The sequence below is a fragment of the Gouania willdenowi genome, chromosome 7 (assembly GCF_900634775.1).
Source record: "Gouania willdenowi chromosome 7, fGouWil2.1, whole genome shotgun sequence".
NCBI lineage: Eukaryota > Metazoa > Chordata > Actinopteri > Blenniiformes > Gobiesocidae > Gouania > Gouania willdenowi.
Window position 1 is genome coordinate 8,443,405 of NC_041050.1, and position 18,296 is coordinate 8,461,700.

General features: G+C 38.5%; 2 protein-coding genes and 2 non-coding genes across 7 annotated transcripts; all 4 read right to left on the reverse strand.

Annotated features, from left to right (window-relative positions):
• Positions 1-2,396: 2,396 nt before the first annotated feature.
• ptges3b (prostaglandin E synthase 3b (cytosolic)) lies at positions 2,397-8,469 on the reverse strand. Its single transcript, XM_028452758.1, has 8 exons — positions 8,165-8,469; positions 5,715-5,828; positions 5,534-5,603; positions 5,323-5,421; positions 5,087-5,176; positions 3,502-3,558; positions 3,298-3,325; positions 2,397-3,223 (listed from the first exon to the last, which is right to left on the reverse strand). The coding sequence occupies exons 1-8, from the start codon at positions 8,206-8,208 to the stop codon at positions 3,204-3,206; spliced, it is 522 nt and encodes a 173-aa protein (XP_028308559.1). The 5' UTR covers positions 8,209-8,469; the 3' UTR covers positions 2,397-3,203.
• A 2,045-nt stretch (positions 8,470-10,514) lies between these two features.
• naca (nascent polypeptide associated complex subunit alpha) lies at positions 10,515-18,109 on the reverse strand. Of its 4 annotated transcripts, none has more exons than XM_028452689.1 (8): positions 18,027-18,109; positions 17,448-17,522; positions 11,979-12,064; positions 11,651-11,728; positions 11,279-11,425; positions 11,061-11,189; positions 10,864-10,986; positions 10,515-10,645 (listed from the first exon to the last, which is right to left on the reverse strand). In XM_028452689.1, exons 2-8 carry the CDS (start codon positions 17,515-17,517, stop codon positions 10,631-10,633), a joined length of 648 nt encoding a protein of 215 aa, XP_028308490.1. In that variant the 5' UTR covers positions 17,518-17,522; positions 18,027-18,109; the 3' UTR covers positions 10,515-10,630. The 4 variants fall into 4 exon arrangements, with proteins under 4 accessions (XP_028308490.1, XP_028308491.1, XP_028308488.1 ...); XM_028452690.1 differs by having other exon boundaries at positions 17,448-17,525; positions 18,027-18,098; XM_028452687.1 differs by lacking the exons at positions 10,515-10,645; positions 10,864-10,986; positions 11,061-11,189; ... (1 more) ...; positions 11,651-11,728; positions 11,979-12,064 and adding exons at positions 12,733-13,327; positions 13,368-14,527 and having other exon boundaries at positions 18,027-18,099.
• LOC114467744 (small nucleolar RNA SNORD59) lies at positions 10,730-10,799 on the reverse strand. Its single transcript, XR_003674566.1, has one exon. It is a non-coding gene; the product is annotated as a small nucleolar RNA SNORD59 (small nucleolar RNA).
• LOC114467743 (small nucleolar RNA SNORD59) lies at positions 11,799-11,872 on the reverse strand. Its single transcript, XR_003674565.1, has one exon. It is a non-coding gene; the product is annotated as a small nucleolar RNA SNORD59 (small nucleolar RNA).
• Positions 18,110-18,296: the final 187 nt, after the last annotated feature.

The window sequence follows — 18,296 nt, forward strand, 5'->3', positions numbered from 1 at the left end:
GAATGACTCATCTTTGCAATATTGATTTTGACACAAAATTTAGATTTAGCCAATAAATAATAGGCTAAATAAATATGCATTTATTTATCTATCTATCTATTCATCCATCCATTTTCTGACACGCTTGCTCCTTTTCTCAGGGTTGAAGGGAGTTTACTGGTGCATAGACAACCACTTACACTTATAGTCACTCCTAATGGGCAATTAAGAGCAGATTTTTTCAACCGTGGGGTCGTGATCCCATGTTGGGTCGCCTGGAATTCAAATGGAGTCGCCTGAAATGTCTAATAATTGATAAGAAAATTGAAAGGTATATTTTTTAAGTACTAGTGCAGTGGGAAGTATGTATTGCTATAGAAAAGTGGGAGGATATTTAGCACTGTAATATGGGCGAGCATACATCAGCAGCTTGCTGAGAGAGAGAGAGAGAGAGAGAGAGAATAGCCAAAACACTAACTAATTCCTTCATTTACCTAGTTTTGAACATATTCCAGGTAACTTACGGATAGGTAAAGTCTTTTTTTTTTTACATGAAAAAATGTAAAGTGAGCACATCTGATCTGAGACAATCTGATTGGCTATTCCTTTAGGCGTGATTGACATGTTCATGTTTACTCGGTTGGACAAGGAGATGTCTTATTTAGTGCCCATACCTGCTGTTCCGTGTAAAAATGACAGTTTTCTGACACACACACACTTTCCAGTCAAAAACATGCCCCGAATGCCACATTGAAAGTGAATGAGGTGTTAACAGTCACAGCTCAGAAGGGTTTGGTGAATTCGAACTATGAAGGCAACAAAAGGCCTTACAGTTTTTATTGTGTCTATTATTCATGTCATCATTGTCAGCGCATAAAAATTTGCAACGATCAAAGCATACATCATCTCAAATGGGATGAAAATCTGGCAATATAAACAGACTAACTAGTAGCTAATGACTAAACGGACTGTGCAGAGCATAATATGTAGCACTGTAATGAAGGCTACATATAGTGAAAGCCTTTTTTTATTTATTCATTTTTTTTAGAATATTAGAATCACTTTTGTCATATTTAAAAGATTCTACGCAGCATTCAGCTTGTCCTGAGTTCCTGTCAACATTGAGCTGTTCTGCAAAGCTGCATTTAAGAAATGATTGCAGCATAATCTTAGACTGCATTTCTTAAGCTGCAAAAGTGAAAGTAATTTCTAATTTATGAACAATATAATTGCAGTCCAAACAAATCCAACGTTGCACACCTTAGAGCAGCAGCCATGTTGAAAGTCTCAGATCAATCTGAGCCTGATTCACAGAGATAATTGAGGAACATGCACAAGCAAACACACACACAGAGATTCCTTGCTTTATAGATAAACTTTTCTCACTGAGGACATCTACTGGTCAATCTTTACTGGGGGGGGGGTTAAGGGTTTAATATGGAAAAAACAAGGGAGTAATGCAAGTCATGTCAGAGACATCTTATTTTACTGTGGTCCTTTTCTAATGTGTAAACAAGATGTGTAAACTGACCTTAAACCTTTCATGAATAAAGAATAAAAAAAAAAATTACACAATTTGAAACAACTGTATTCTGTTATATATATATACCTCCAGAAATTCTTGATATCAACATGGGGTCACAATCCAATTAAGGTTGGGAACCGCTGTATTAGACTCCATACAGTTTTGTTTGTTTACATTAAGGCTCTTTCTAACCAGTCACTTTAGACCACATGTCAAACTCAAGGCCCACGGGCAGGGCCCAATCCGGCCCTTTAGAACATTAAATTTAACCCCCTCAAGAAAGTAAAAATGATAGAAAAATATGATTTTGTAAATGACCAACTAATTCAGCTGCAGATATCTCAGCCCCCCAAATACAAAGACATTTTATTATGTTTTTAATCTCAAATTGCTGAATGCAAATTTTTCTCTAATTATTCAAAGAAATGTCCCCAAAATCAGGGCAATTTAAGTGATGTGTCTGCAGGGACTGATGTAATCATTTATATGTAGAAGTGCAAACCAGGACACATTAATATTGAAATTGCCCCCCCCCTCTAAAATCTGCAGCCCAGTCAAGGTCAAACTGGACCATATCTGGCCCCTGAACTAAGATGTTTGAACCACCTGCTTTAGATAAACCATGAATCTGTTCAAATCAACTTAAGAACGAGTTTTTCCTCGTCATGTCTGATAGCTTTCCATCACATCATCTATATATAACAAATATCAAAAACAACAAAAAATAATCTTAAACAGTTTATTTTAAAAAGATGGTAGACAATAAAAAAGAATTTTCACTGTATTTCAACAACACTCGTCTGCTCTTAAATTTTTTAACTGACAGTGCAAATATAATTTGGTCATCAGATGTCGTCACGTCGTTCCAAAGGCTTCCTTCAGGATCTATTGATGATGAGCAAACGTAGAGAAGCTGGAGCACAGCAGTAAACCACAGGATGTAGCGGCTGTGTGAATTTAGGCTGCTGCTGAACCCATTGCCTTGCTTCTGTAGTTCAGCATGAGTGTGTGGTGGTGGTGGTGGTGGTGGTGGTGGTGGGGAACGAGGAGGGAAACCATTACGATGCTGTGGGATTCAAACCAATTCATTAAGTGTATGTTTCAATCACGAGGAAGATGGAACCCTTTCAGTGATGAGTTCAAATCATTTTGATCGACCATTAAACAAAAAGAAAAGGGAAATATGTAAGACAGAGGGTTTAAGCTATGAAAACACACGTTCTCAATATCTAATTCACAGCACATGGAAAGCTTTAAGGAATCCAATCAAGTCAAATTTCACCGGTCGACTAATTTCAAAATACAACACTGGGAGGAAGTCTGGCCTAATTATTTTCCAGTCATGCGTCCTAAAGCAAATTGAAATCTCAAAACATGTATTGCTTGGATGAAGACAACTTTACAGCTTTTTTTTTTTTCAACAAATAGTGTGTTTAGTTGTAATATGACAATGAAACATTATATCCAGAAGGTGCAGTACAGTGAATGGAAATGGAGATAGCTGCTCTGTACAATATCATGCATTTTCAACCTTCAGTGGACTGACTGGTCAGGGGTTTGAAGCTGAACTTATGGATTTAAATATGGCTACTGACTCATATGTACAGTTGTTTATCACTTCCTTCAACATCAGAATAGACATGACATTTTAAAGGACCCCTTCGTTCTTCCATTTCTCTGTCCAGAGTCTGAAAATCTTCTACTCCAAATCCGGAATTTCTGAAATAGAAACAAAAAATATGTCCAAACTCTCCAGCAGAGTTTATAGCTTTGATTTTGAGGTTATTACTTACTCTCATCGTCGCTATCAGCAGATTCATCCTGTAGGAGAAGGAATATGCATCAATTTACAATTATCTCTTTTAACCTGATTGTGTAGTCATTCACTCATTTCTGTTCCATTCTCTCTACTAATATTACAAATTAAGAATTTAAATATTGCGATTTTAACAACATAAACGTTTTTTTGGAGTTTTAGTAAAACAGGAGTTTCTTACATCGTCTGCACCATCTAGATCAGGTAGGTCCTCATCACATCCCATGTTGTTCATCATCTGTAACAACATTACACCATCATTACAGTTAATTAAAAAACTGAAATAATTAAACTTTAAAATGTATTAATTAGTTTTATTGAAACTCAGTGATCAAAATATCAGCCACGAAGAAATAGGCTTAGTAAAAATTAAGGAACTGTGTTAAACAAATATACCACAACTTTGCAGACATTTATGCTCATTATTACGTTGACCTTAACACTAGTTACAATTTATTTAGGAAATAAAAATCTTCATTGCAAAATTGCAACAAAACAGTTACCCTGCCTGAAGTAAACCCCTCAGGATCACGTCAGAACAAACACTGACATTCCAATGCCAAGTGTTTACAGATTTTGTAGTGTTTAATATTTTTTACAGTGCTCTGTGTTTTGAATGTTATTGTTTTCCAGGTGATGTCAATATGTACAGCACTTTGTCCTCCTGGGTTTACTTAAAGTGCTTCACAAATAAAGTTGGACTGAATCCTTCCTTTAATACAGTGGTTCCCAAATAGGGGTACGTGTACGCCTAGGGGTACAGGAGCACATTGCAGGGGTGCTTGGAAAGATTTTTTTAAAAAAATAATCAGGAAATGTTCCCAGTACAATTGCTCAATAAAAAAAACTATATTTTCTTGTAATTTATTGAGGATACAGGATTATTTTATGCTGTAGAGGCCATTTTATCACACAACTGACAATAATTAGCTACATTTTACATCATATTAACTTAACATTCATGTAATCACATAAAAGTTACATTGTTATTTATATATATTCTCACATAAATTCCAATCATTGTTTTGAATTTGTAAATTAAGCTTTGGGGAACCAAAGTTGGAGACATAGTTAGGGGTTTAGGAGAGCCCGCTGTTCCACAAATGAAAAAGCATATTAAATTATGGCGGAGGTACTCTTTATATGAAGGCGCTACACAGGACAAAAAAGATTGGGAACCACTGCCCTAATTCAAAGCACTTGACACTGATGGCCAAGATCTAATTTTTGTAGAGCCCTCTCCTCTACACAAAAGAAACTGTCATGTTTCGTGAATTTTACTGCATCAAACATATTTATCCAGCTGAGAAGTGGCACACTACCCCTAACAGTGGAGATGGGCCGGTTCAAAGGCCTCCCCGAGGAGGAGCGACTCTATACTGTGTGTGATTTGGAGGTGATGGAGGACGAGTCTCATTTTGTCCTGTATTGTCCACTTTATTTTTGATTTACGAAATGTTTTATTTGAACGTGTACATTTGTCTAACCCAGACGTTTTTTGGATGCCGGAGGAGAAGATTATGAGTTGGCTTTATAGATAACAGACTTTTGCTTTTGTTTGTTTTATTTGTAAAGCGTGGGAAAGACAACAAGTTTTGTGCAGGATGTTTGTGAAATTGGCCTGTAACCATCGGTTTGATTGCTTATGTTGAGCCAGTGTCTCGTAAGCCCATGTGGGCTGCGCACGCTAGTGCATGACATCTAAATAAAAATCAATCAAAATATACATTACAATTAAAGAACAAGAAATCACACCGACTACTTACATCTGAAAATTGATCGAACTGGCCCCCTTCCTCCTCAGAGTCATCCTCCCAGTCTTTCCAGTTGTTGAAGTCAACACTGAGCCAACTTAGCTGTTGAAAACACAAACAAGTTTGACATTGTATCAATATTATCCTAATACAACTCAATTATGATGTCATACAACAGGTACAGTAGATCAATCCATCAGAAGTAACATTTTAGATGTGCTGTTCCCACACGTGTTAGCATAGCTGACCTTGGCCTTCTCTTTGGTCAGCCTGGGCCACGCCTTCCCTGGCTGTGCTTTTCTTAGATAGATCAACACTGAACGGTCTGTGCGTTTATGTTTGGATTCCTGCATTCAGACAAAGAACAGAAAAGCATCCTGTCACTTCACTGTTACTGAGAAACATATCTTTAATGGTAAAGTAGCTTTAAAATGATCACTGAGGAAAAAACAAGCTTACATTTTCATCAATCGCCTCAAAAAGGTCAATTTCATTCTCATGCTTGACATTGTCTGTTCCTCCAACACAGCTGAGTGGAAAACAATTCATTCAAAGCAGATGCCAAGCATATTAATATTTGACAAGACATGTTTTTTTTTAAAATTGTGTGTATTAACATTAACAGACGAATTCAACATACCTGAAACCACACTTAGTTTTATCAAAATTGATTTTAACATCTTTGCTGTCGGCGACACAGAACTCTATAAAGACAAAGTCCCTCCTGTCATACCACTTGGCAGTTGCTGGATGCCTGCAAAAATACAAAAGTGAAACTTAGCACCATAAGTCCATTGTTGCTGACAAATTTGTAAGTACGCAAGCAATTTTTATTTATAAAGCTCTTCTCTCAGATAAAAATCACAAAATGCAGTACAGAACAAAGGAGAAATTAAAACAACAGGAACAACATCATAAAAGGAAAGTAAAACAAAGGTGAATTCACAACAGCATCATAAAAGGATAATAAAAGATAAAAATCCAATTAAAATCAATTTAACAAAAGTCTTCAAATGATTCTTAAGTGTCCACACAGTCAAGCTCTCTGAGGGACAGGTGCAGGTCATTCCAGAATCTGGGGGCCACAGCCTGGAACACCAGGTCTCCCTGGGTTTGAAAATGAGTTTCAGGGATCTTTAGGAGACCCTGTCCTGAAGACCTAAAGGTGCGCCCTGAAGTGTAGAGGCACAGTAAGTCAGTGATATACTGGGGAGCCTGACCACGCAATGCACGGAATTTCAAGACAATTTTGAACTCAATACAAAATTTGACCGAGAGCCAATGAAGTGTGTATTTATTCTAATATTTTCTTTCAACATTTTTGGTGTGCTGCTGTAATGACGACATTTCATTGTATCAGGTTTTTAATCAAACATTATCAAAGCGTTTGGAATTACTTCAGCAATGTTGTTTCATTATTGCCTTTTTTTCTTTTAACAGTATACTTGCTAATCCAGCTTTGTTTATTAGTTATTTTAGATAAACTGTCTACTAAATGAAGTAACTCCCTAAAAATCAAACCATATGTTAAATTCCAGGTTTGGCAGCCAAATCTGGCCCTTCAGAGCATTCAAATCAGTCCACAGAAAAAGTGAAAATGAAGGATTTTTGTTTTGTTTTACTGGGGCAAATTACCTAATAGTTTAGCTGTAGATATACCAGTTCCGCCAAATTCATTAAAACTCCAGAATATTTACACGGGCAGCTATATTCACGACTGCAGTCACAAATCGTTGAAAGAACTCCCAATGTGTCTAATCACAAACAATCCCACAAAATTGCCCTAACTTGGAGAAAAACTCATCACAAAATCAGATATTGTCAGCGTCCTTACATACGATTTATAGCAGTTAAACATGGAAGTGCAAACAAGGGCACAATATTCCTAAAATAGCTTTTTCCCCCCCACCTGAAATCTGCAGTCAAACTGCCCCACTTTTAAGTTTGGTATCTCGTGTTTATTAATCTATTTTAACTCCATAATTAAATGAATAGAAATAGAAATAGTGAGAATAGGCCATATGCACCCATATGATCAGTAACCAAGCTCTAACAATCCCACCGTCTGCTCATGTGTGTGCATGATGCTTACACATTTTTGGTCATGTAGTTATTAATGTAATATGTTTGTTGATGATTTTAAATGTTTTTACTGATCATCTAAATTTTCTTTATTTTTCTTCTGTTGCCAATTCTAATGTTCTAATTGATTTTAAGCTGTTGGATGTTTTCTGTTGCACTTTTTGATCATGTAAAGCACATTGAGTTGCTTTGTGTAAGAAATGTACTAAACAAATACATTTGCCTTGCCTAAATCAAAAAAAAAAAAAAAAAAAATCATAATGTGTCTTAAAAAATAGCTTTTATTCATAATTAGCTTTTTGACTAATCTGAAAAATTAAAACCAGTTAGAAGTAAAAGAAAATACTTTAGTAGATAAAAAGGCACCACTTCATGTATATTAAACTGGACAAATATTTTACATATTTTGTGGATTGTCGACGATTATTTAAAGTGTACAAAATTCATACAGTGGTCTGAGGTAAAATACACTGCCACAAAAACCATCATCTTGATTTGCATCAAGCATGTGATAATCGCCATGCCTGTAGCCACCAGGTCATGCTAGTCTCGTATGTAGCTAACACATGCTATTGGGTTCAACAACAATCTAAACTCCGAACTCGAACACACCAAACATGGCGTTATTACTTTCATGCACATAGCACAAATTAAAGTAGCAATACATCAAGACTCATGGCACATGGCTGATGCTAACATTACAGCAGCCCTCCATTCAGAGTTACAATGTGCTGTTAGCTAGTCCAGCTAACAGCAGAGGGACCTCCAATAACCGAGCCATGCGGTGCACCTGATCCACGCTGGAGCTAAACTACCCCCATTCTCAATTAAAACATACCAAAACGAACAATGCAATGAATAGTACTGCAATTTCGGTAAAACAAAAAAATTCACGGGAAATGAGTTGGTTAAGTCCACGGGGTAATTAAGCTAAGCTAACCTCCCGCCTTCACAAATAAGCCATGCTTTAGCGTTAGCTCAAGGAGTTGAGCTAAGCGCTTAACTTACATGTTGGGAGTGGTATAGGAGCTTCCTTGCCGCAGATTAAACATAAGTGGGTAGACTGATGTGTCTGCTGTAAGAAGCAAGGCCGTTCACAACTACCCGGGACGAATCAAGATAGAAGGCTTTTAAAGAATAAAGACACGGGTCTTGTTGTGTATCTCTTAATGCAACCGTTGTCCCTGACGTGACGTCAGTGTTCCGGTTCAACTGGTGTCCAGTGTAAAAGGTGACCGGCAAGGCCTCGTTTGTAACGCTGATAATTTGGAAACTAGAAAAAACAATGCTGCGCTATCTTCTCATATGTATGTCAATGTATTAGATAGACTTTAATTTTGTACATTGTATTATATTTTCCCCTCGGTGGCTCAAAAAGCAACAGCAGGCAGACGTCTCAAGGCAACACGAGTTGTTTCACAACAGCCACCAGGTGGCAACATTATTTATTTCAATTAATTCATTTTAAATTATTGTATGTTTTTCTTGAATTATCAAGGTTTAATTTTGAATTGAATAAAAAATACTTTTGTGTCCAATTTTTTTTTCATAACCTGTTCTGATCTAATTGAGAACATATAGCCACAACTTCAATGAGCTGAGTTTCCAGACGTTTCTACAGCTGCATATGACGTGTAGCGCAAGTTGCCCTTATCAACAAGCAAACAAGTATTTAAAGCGGCTAAACATCTTTAAATTAATATGGCCATGGGATTAAATTGAGGTTTATGAGACATTTTCAAGGGAAATAAACTTAGTTTCTCATCGGAAAAATATAGGGGTGGGATGATTTTACAAAATTAATAAGACGACATGATACTGGGCTCACAATACAGAATGATATGAATGGAAAAATTACCCCTAAAAAAATGCAGTTTGAAAATTAATTGTGCTTTTATTTGACTCATATGAAAGTAAAGTATAATATAAGTATGAAATAAAAAATAAATAAAATAAAATACGATATATCTTGACGTTTTAATATCGAAATACATGGTTGTATTGTCCCAATCTTAATATACACTGAATCACAACAATTTGTAAAATTATTGCTATCCACACATTTTCCAACATTACTTATAAATGGTTAAGTATTCATATGGGACTTAAATGAGTAAAAACTGTTCCTATATTTATTAGTGATGGGACGATACACTTTGGTAAAAATATGATGCAATAATGGGTTTGTGATAATAAAATGCATCTGAAAAGGAAAAACCATAACAAATTGTAGTTGTAAAAATACCCATCTTTCATTTTTTTCCCACTTTAACTTCTACTTTCTCTGGGTATGACCTGTGAAACTCAAATGGACTATAAATGAAAATAAAAACAAGCCATGACAATCTGCTGTGTAGTAATTTATGCAGATTTCATTTGATCTCAATATCTTTTCCCAGCTTTAGTGGCGGTATATCACATACCAGTGTTAACAGATTGTGCCACATTTGAAACAGTCCCCGCTGAACGACCCTGAAGGCTGAACATCCTCATGCAGGCTCTAAAATTCCCAGAAAAAATGTGCGGGGGGTGTCACTGTCTGCAGCTGCTGTTACTCAAGGCCTTAAGGAGACATTGCTAGTTTTAAGACCCAACTTTGATGGATTTCACCATTGCTGAGCTCAGGTTAATCTACTACTAGAAGACTATATTACACCAGGACAGGCTGAGATTTATATATAATATACAGCATTGTTGAAAATTCTAGTAAAAACCCTTCTCCAACCAACATACAAATTCAATATCAATTCGTAGTAGTTTGACTTGAATGTATAGTTAAATAAACTTCATATTCAATCCCAAGATGTCTAGATTATTGGCAACTAAAATTCTTTTGAAATATTTCACCATTCCTGTAGCTTTACATTGAATCATCTTTCAACACTACACTGGTCTATGGCTGGTTTGTTACTGTGACATATGTGCAGAAATGGTCTCAAAAGTTTTCTTGAAATGCTTCCCAACTATAGAGATTCTTTTCTATAGCAGGACAATACACACGCCATCAATATAAGAAGTTTACTTTTAAAGGATACCTGCAATGGAAGCATAACAGGAAATGTGTTAAGTATTGAACAATTTTATACCTGAAAATACAATCAGTTTTTGGCTGGATGTGACAAATTTCGATTTGTATGCATTGTTTACACGAGGACTCATCCAACAATATTTTTTGTAGTGCTTTAATTCACATTTTTAAAATGATTTACTATTTTTAGCAGATATAATTATATATATGCAAGTTTTCTTTATAAAAATTAGTTTGTTGATAAGCTAATCATGCCAATGTTCTGGAACCCATTAAAATACATGTCCAATCCTACCACTTCCTTAGAATAATTCCACAAGAAAACAGCAGTTAAGTTCGATAGGCAATTTTGTCAAGCCACAACTTTATTTCATCTTGGGTATAAATTGTATAAATGAGCTTTGATTATATCAGCAACTTTCCGACTTCTCGTTGACAGGTTCCCACTACATCGTCAATTCCTGCAAAGCAACAAAAGAGCAAAACAGCAACAGGTCAGCGCACAATGAATTTTGGTCACTTGAGTCAAAAGATAATTTTTCCTCTCTTCTCAGGAACAAAATGGCTTCATTAAACTCAGAAGAACGAAAGTCATTGTAATTATCATCACGAAGAACATTATTAAGCTTTATAAACACTTTTACATAAAAGACTCATTTAATAAAGAGTGATGTCTTACCATAATAGCATTGACAATGTCGTTCTTGTTATTCTTCAGGGCCCGTACAGCCTTCGCCCGCGACACGTTGGCTTGCGACATGACAAGTTCAATATCCTTGACCTCAACTCCAGTATCATCAACCTGTAAAATATAAAAAAATGTAAGATTAAAGCAATCAAGTAAAGGCAATTGATCTGAAGGAACCTCCATCCTACCTCCTCCTCTTCGCTCTCCTCCTGTACTGTTGGCGTCTGTGTGTTTTCCTGGATGTTTGATACGGCTTCTCCCTGAACCTTGAACTTTTCTGCTGCTGCAAGTTGGGCTTGCTGGGAAAGGTCTTCGATCTGAGATGAGAAAACACGGTATTCTCAGTTAAATGAAGGCTTACACTAAATATGCTCAGAAAACATACTTAAACACAAAGATCTCTTACCTTAGCTTCACCAAAGACGATATATGTGTCTGACGCAGGGCTTTTGTAGACGTCTGGTTTAGTGATGACGAACAAGATGTTCTTTGATTTGCGGATGGTGACTCTAGTGACGCCCGTTACCTGCCTTAGACCAAGCTTTGACATTGCCTGCAATGGTACAAAATTAACATTAGAAACCTAATAAATGAATGTATCTTGTTTTCAAATAGTTAGGCATACATGAATGTGTAAAGCACAAATAAAAGAGCTCTTTATCAAGTAGCAGCATTTACAGCATCCGCAGTTTCCCCCACCGTTCATTCTGGACCCTCCTAAATTACATTTATAGTAGACAACTAAGTGCATTTTCCAAAACTGTGCTCAGACGGTTACCTTGCGGGCCTTCTTTTCACTGCGACTCTGTTTGGCTTTGCTGACAGGCTCCTCATCGATTTCAGCAGCAGCTGCAAGCTACAAAGACAATTTCATGTCACAAATGTAAAACTCACTCAATTACCCAATCTGACATTTTTTGTGGCGCTCTTCTCAGAACACAAAGAGTGGCTTCAGGATACTCAGAAGAACGAAAGTCACTGTGTAAATCATCACTGAAGAGTATCCACAAAAAAAGTAATTAACTTCACAAAAAAACTGTCTGTCTTGATCTGCCTAAACATTTGCACACTAGTTATTTATCTTTTACACAAATCCAAAGCCTTACCTGAGCCTGCTGTGTCTGTGTTTGTGCCGAGTCCTGTTCCTCCAGCTCAGGGACTGAGTCATCACTATCTGACTCAGTGCCAGAACCTATAGAAATTAGAAGGGAAAAAAAAAAACAGTTAAATCAACATGCCACAGCCAATATCACCTGAAAAATAAAGGTTACAACTTAAACAAAATGCACAAAACACATTGAAGATAACCATGTCTTTAATTGATTTATTTCTGTTATAAAACCGCTATCCTTTTACATATCTTAGGGAATGTTTAAATGAACATATCAAAACAAACCCTCAATAACGAATGATAGAATCTTACCATGTACACACATGAAACAGAAATAAAGGTTATTTACAAAGACGTCAGCAATGAATCAATCTATTGCTCCACAGTTTAACAAGTGCCAACTTCAAGACATTGCTTCAATTAGAATTCCTAACTAAAGACGGAACCCACTAAAAAATTGCAAACCAGAGGAAGAGAAAAAAATACCAGTATTGTTCTTGACCACAGGCTCCACCTTGGCATTGGTTTTAGCAGGTGTAGGGGCAACTTTAGGAGACTGAACAGGTTCAGATGTATTGATTACCTCAGCAGCTTCAGGTTTTATTGGAGGTTTTGCTAAAGCCTCAGCAAATGTGAGTTTTCGAGAAGCTGGAGCAGAGACTTGAGGCTCTACTGGGATGGACTTTTGTGGCACAGTTGAAGTTTCAACAGCTGGTTTGCCATCAGCAAAGTCACCTTGGCTTTTAACCGGCTCAACAGGAGGCAGGTTTGGGCTCTGGTGCAGGCTTAGCTGCCTTACCAGAAGCTGATTTGGACTCTGCTACAGGTTTGGCTGTCTCAACGGGAGCTGGTTTGGGCTTTGCAGGCTCAACGGGAGCCGGTTTAAGCTCTGGTACAGGCTTTGCAACCTCAGTGGGGGCCGGCTTGGGTACAGCTTTGACTGCCTCAATGGGAGCCGGTTTAGGCTCTGGTGCAGGCTTTGCAACCTCAGTGGGGGCCGGTTTGGGCTTGGGTACAGCTTTGGCTGCCTCGACGAGAGCCAGTTTAAGCTCTGGTGCAGGCCTTGCAGCCTCAACAGGAGCCAGTTTAGGTTCTGGTGCAGGCTTTGCAACCTCAACGGGGGCTGGTTTGGGTTTTGCAGCCTCAACGGGAGCCGGTTTAGGCTCTGGTGCAGGCTTTGCAACCTCAAGGGGGGCTGGTTTCGGTTTTGCAACCTCAACGGGAGCTGGTTTAGGCTCTGATGCAGGCTTTGCAACCTCAACGGGGGCCAGTTTAGGTTTTGCAGCCTCAACGGGAGCCGGTTTAGGCTCTGGTGCAGGCTTTGCAACCTCAACGGGGGCCGGTCTAGGCTCTGGTGCAGGCTTTGCACCTCAACGGGGCCGGTTTGGGTTTTACAGCCTCAACGGAAGCCGGTTTAGGTTCTGATGCAGACTTAGCAGCACACAGGAGCTGGTTTAGGCTCTGGTGCAGGTTTTGCAGCCTCAACGGGGGCCGGTTGGGGCTTTGCTGCCTCAAGGCAGTTAGTTTGGACTTTGGTAAGCTTTGGCGCCTCGGGGGCCGTTTTAGACTCTGGCGCATCTTTGGCAACATCAACAGGAGCTGGTTTAGGCTCTGGTGTAGGCTTTGCAGCCGTAACAGGAGCTGGTTTGGGCTTCACAGCATCAACGGGAACCGGTTTAGGCTCTGGTGCAGCCGGTTTGGTCTTTGCAGGCTCAATGAGAGCTGGTTTAGGCCCTGGAGCAGCTTTGGCTACCTCAACGGGGGCCGGTTTGGGCTCTTGCACCGGCTTAGGGGCCTCAACAAGTGTTGTGGGCACTGGAGAAGTCGACACCTTTGACTTGCGGCAGGTTCAGATTGTGGAGCAGACTGAGGGCTATCAACCTGAGCAGGTTTCCCATCACCGGGAGCCTTGCCACCAGCAGATATCTTCACTGGCCTCTCAGGTGGAATGAGAGGAGGTAGTTCATCATCTGCAGCTGTAATAACGACAGCTTTGGCTGTGGATGCTTTGATTTCAACTGATTTGGGAGGGCTTGCAACAATAGCTTCTGAAAACGAGACTGGGGCAGCAACAGCAGACTTGGAGGTTACTTTAAATGCTACTGGGGCAGTCATGGGTGAGGCAGCTTTAGTCTGTGGCTGGGGCTGAAGTATCAGAGGACAGGCTGCATGAGGCAACAGTCCACTGATTTTTTTTCACAGATTTCTACAACCTCTTTTTCCGTATGCAAAACAGCACGAATGCCTCTCCTTTGTGGGCTTTTCCTTTTTTGCCAGCCTTAACAACTTTTGGGGCAGAGCGGCTGGCAGAGCCACCAGGGGAGGACGCCAGAGGAGATTGTACAGGAGACAGGGGGGTTGTGGAGGGAGTAGTTTTAGGTGACGTAGGAGAGGAGGAGGATGCAGACATTGAGGAGCGTTTTCTTCGGCCAGGGACAGCCTTTGGAGCAGAGGAACCCTGAGCACTCTTAGCATCTTTGCCTTTGGGCTTGGCAGGGCTCGCAGCCTGGGGTGGGTGAGGAAGAGCTTGGGCAGGAGGTAAAGCTGAATGGGAAGAGATTTTTAAATGTATTGCTTCTAGAGTGTAAGCCTAACTCATGCGGGTTAGAGGTTTGCAAACCAAAGTGCCAAGCCTTTTTTTCTGATTAGGAAAAAGACCACACAATCATACCTTTTTCAGTATGTATATTACTGCTACTTGTAACGAAAATGACACCCAGCAAGACACTAGATCAAACCAGACGACATTTCGTGCAATGCAATGACTTTATTACAGAACTTTACATACTTAAAATTCACGCAAAAGAACTTATTTTCATTTCTATGCTGAAAAAGTGGGACCAAAGGCACGCACTGAATTTGCAATATTTTGGGTGAGATTTGACATCCATTTCTAAACCACCTACACATTGGGCCACCCTTGTATGGCATAAAATATTGCTGAAATGTGTAAAATTGTCCTAAAATATGAAGACAATGGTGTAGTGTGTCTTAAAACCATTTCAATTTCAGGAGTGATATTAAAGTTTGATTTTCCCTTCTCTTATCTAGGGCCCTATGAAATCCACGGTAACAAAATCGTGAACAGAATCACAGAATCGACCAATTAAAACTGTGAACGTGGAAATGACAAAATGTGGATGAAACGCAGTCACCGTGAGGCAAGGAACATTTTCTAACTGGAAATGTTTCCGGAAACTACTTATTAGGAGTGTGCGATATTTTATCGTTTATGATTCATCGTCAAAAACATTCTCACCGGTAAGAATACGTAATCCCACGATATAAACGATAAATTCCCATGTTGGAAATTAGCGAGGGCCACGGGCCATTTGTCCCTCAATTTAGCTAAAAAAAACGTGTTCCACGTGCCAAAACTGCCCGTTTGTTTTCAACTTATTATTCTCTGGAGCAGAACGTTGTATACGAAAGCTTTGACGAGCACCGCCACCCTCACACACCACTGTCTGTGTGCGCGCGGTGCTCGTCTCAGCTACCAGCAGCTACTATGCTGCAATACATCATGGACCGCTACTTGGTTAAAACCAGGGACAATCATCAACCAAGGGAACCGATTCAAGTTCCTCCATCAAACCCACCCAAAGTTCCACTAACACGGGGACAGAGATGAACTATTCATTCGTCCCAATTTGTGAAACGCAATATTTTTAAATTATATTTCACGTGTTCACAGACAAAGCTGGTCCCATTAGACTAATGTAACTATTGAGATTATTACACCTAAATATACTGAATGATTAAATCATCAGCTTGATCAGGTAAATTATAGGAAATCAGAGAGTGATTTATCAATCATAACTATGTAACTCATTATCAGATAAATGAAACAAAATTCAGCAACAGTAAAAAGAGTTCTTTTTGCTTTTCATGTGCTTTTTTTTTAGAAAATAATTTTATTTCAAATGAGAAAATAAATGAATTGCATACAATAACACTAATAGAGTGACTCAAATGCACAAATATATTCCATAAAATATCAGCTCATGAACTCTGTGAGGCAGCAGCTATTGTAGCCTTTTTAAATGTGCCTCCTCCTGTCCTGGCTGCTTCAAACAGTCAACACTGCAATAAACACCGTCTAAACTGCCAAAAAACTACGCAACTCATCTCTCCCTCTAAAACACAAAGCCACCAGTGTCTGCTTAAAGTGAATGTGTCTGTGAAACTGTCCGTTAACCATGAAGCGCTGACTGGCGCTCCGTGAAAACATGATCAGCTTCACATGCTCAATGTGTTTAAAAAACACATCTAATCAGTGCTACAGAAGATCTGTGGATAAAGTTGTTCTGTCATTGTGGATGAGACCAGCGATGCCAGGGTCTTAAACATCGTCGGCTAATGAGAGCTTCTAATGCTGTAAATATTCTGGCCCCTAGTGGTGAAATAACTGATCTATCCTTGCATCCATTTGTTTTTGTTTAAGCATTACGGTCTGGAATGAAGTCATCAGGATAATTTAAATTAAGTTGATCAAAATTTTATCAATAAACTGTAAATTCAGTAAACCATTGATCCCTGAGGGAAAACTGGGTAACAATGTTACTCTGATATATATCTGTAAGACAGAAAATAAAGAAGCAGTCAGAATAATCATTGTCAATACAACTTGCATATACATTTTAATTGTATCTTACTCATTTTTATCTTTTTCAACATTCATTTTTGTTTAATTATGGCTTTTTTTTATTTTGTTTACCCACAGGAGTTAAAAACTAATATTTTCTGAAGAAATCTTATTTCCAAAAAAAAAAAAAAAAAAAATTTGGGAAAAAATAAAATGGATTTTATAGGGCCCTATATCCCACCTGTTTGCTTTCGTCTGAGGAAAATATTGCAATCCCTAAAGATGGTAATCAGCCGATTACATAAATCTCAAGCTTTGATTTTCAACATTAATATTTTGGTTTATGATTTAAATTGTTCGTAAATTATGGAGAGAAAATAAACACCCAAAGTGTTGAATTTATCCAATCAGGAAAATGTCAGCAGCACTGGAACAAACTGGTGCTGACAATCCTGATGCAAAAAATGTCCATGCAACAAAAGCACTGAAAGTAAATGTCTTTCAGACATGTCAGTTATGTAAACGGGGAAATAGACCAACCTAATGCTGTTGCTACAGAAATACACGTTTTCAAGTGCCCACAAACACAGCAAACATGCACTGTACACCAAATCCACTCTTTGGTATAAATTTCTACTATTGATTCTTTAAAAGAGGGGTCATGGATTAATTCTAACAAATGTGCAATTTAGTTCTACATATAACGCTGCTGTTTATTACAGAGCGAATGGCTCAGCTGTTCATTCAGTAGGGTGAATGCTAATTGTAATTTCTCAATTATAAGTATATTTTTGAAAGATTGTTAGAGTCTTCTGAAATCCAGGACCCCAGTATGCAGCTGGACATTAGTCATGATGTGAAAAGCAAGAATATACGAACCCGTCTCCACTTGAGGATGCTGCATTTCTTGCTCAGTGACTGGGACCGTTTCTGTAGCTTCACCAGGCATGGTTACTGCTGGACAGACACCACGTATTAATCAGTAGCTATATGACAAATATAATAATGAATGCAATTTGAACAGTGACTTCCACAGACATTAGCCGGTTGAACAGGTGACACAGCCACGCTTTGAGGCTCAGCTGCTTGCTATCAGTTCTGGTTGCTATATTAGCCAAACACGAGTTAGTGAAAGGCAATGATTAGGACACTAATTGCTCCGTGTGCTCAGGTCTGGGTTTCTGTATGCGACCCGTTGGTTGTCACAAGGACTATACACATGCTTCGTGAAAAGCGCTTAAGAGCGAAATCCAAAAAAGAGCTGAGACATGTTCTTCCATTTTGCGCCGGCTAATAGCATCACAAGCCACACGACTATCACTGACTACAAACACTCTACTGAGAGAATAATCACACCAACCTATAGCTTAAGTTTTAATTAAACACTTAGGCGCTTGGGTAAATATATGTATGTTGGGGAAATAGCTCGATGGAGAGGGATTCTCACCAGACACTTACCGACACAGGACGATATATCCAAGATGGCTGTGAGAGAGAACCGATGACCTTAGATTGTTCGTCATATCCGGCACGGGCACAACGACGACTTCCGGTTAACAACGAAATACTACATTTCTATGTAAATATTTGATGATATTTGGCAAAGATTTTATACATAAGTATATATTTAAGTTTTTTTTTTTTTTAAAGCTTTAAAAATTGATCTAAAAATGTATTGAAGTCATTGAAAACATTACAAAACAAAAGCGCTTTAATGCTGTCCAAAGT

Bases quoted from the DNA above. Each gene is read 5' to 3' on its own strand.
- ptges3b (XM_028452758.1), bottom strand. From the start codon at position 8,208: ATGTTTAATCTGCGGCAAGGAAGCTCCTATACCACTCCCAACAT. The intron at 5,604-5,714 runs GTATGTTGAATT...TTTTCCACTCAG, and splicing joins AAAACTAAGTGTGGTTTCAG to CTGTGTTGGAGGAACAGACA. The intron at 3,559-5,086 runs GTAAGTAGTCGG...ATGTTGTTACAG, and splicing joins AGTTCGATCAATTTTCAGAT to ATGATGAACAACATGGGATG.
- naca (XM_028452687.1), bottom strand. From the start codon at position 13,573: ATGTTGCCAAAGATGCGCCAGAGTCTAAAACGGCCCCCGAGGCGCCAA. The intron at 13,328-13,367 runs ACCGGCCCCGTT...ACCAGAGCCTAG, and splicing joins GTTGAGGCTGTAAAACCCAA to ACCGGCCCCCGTTGAGGTTG.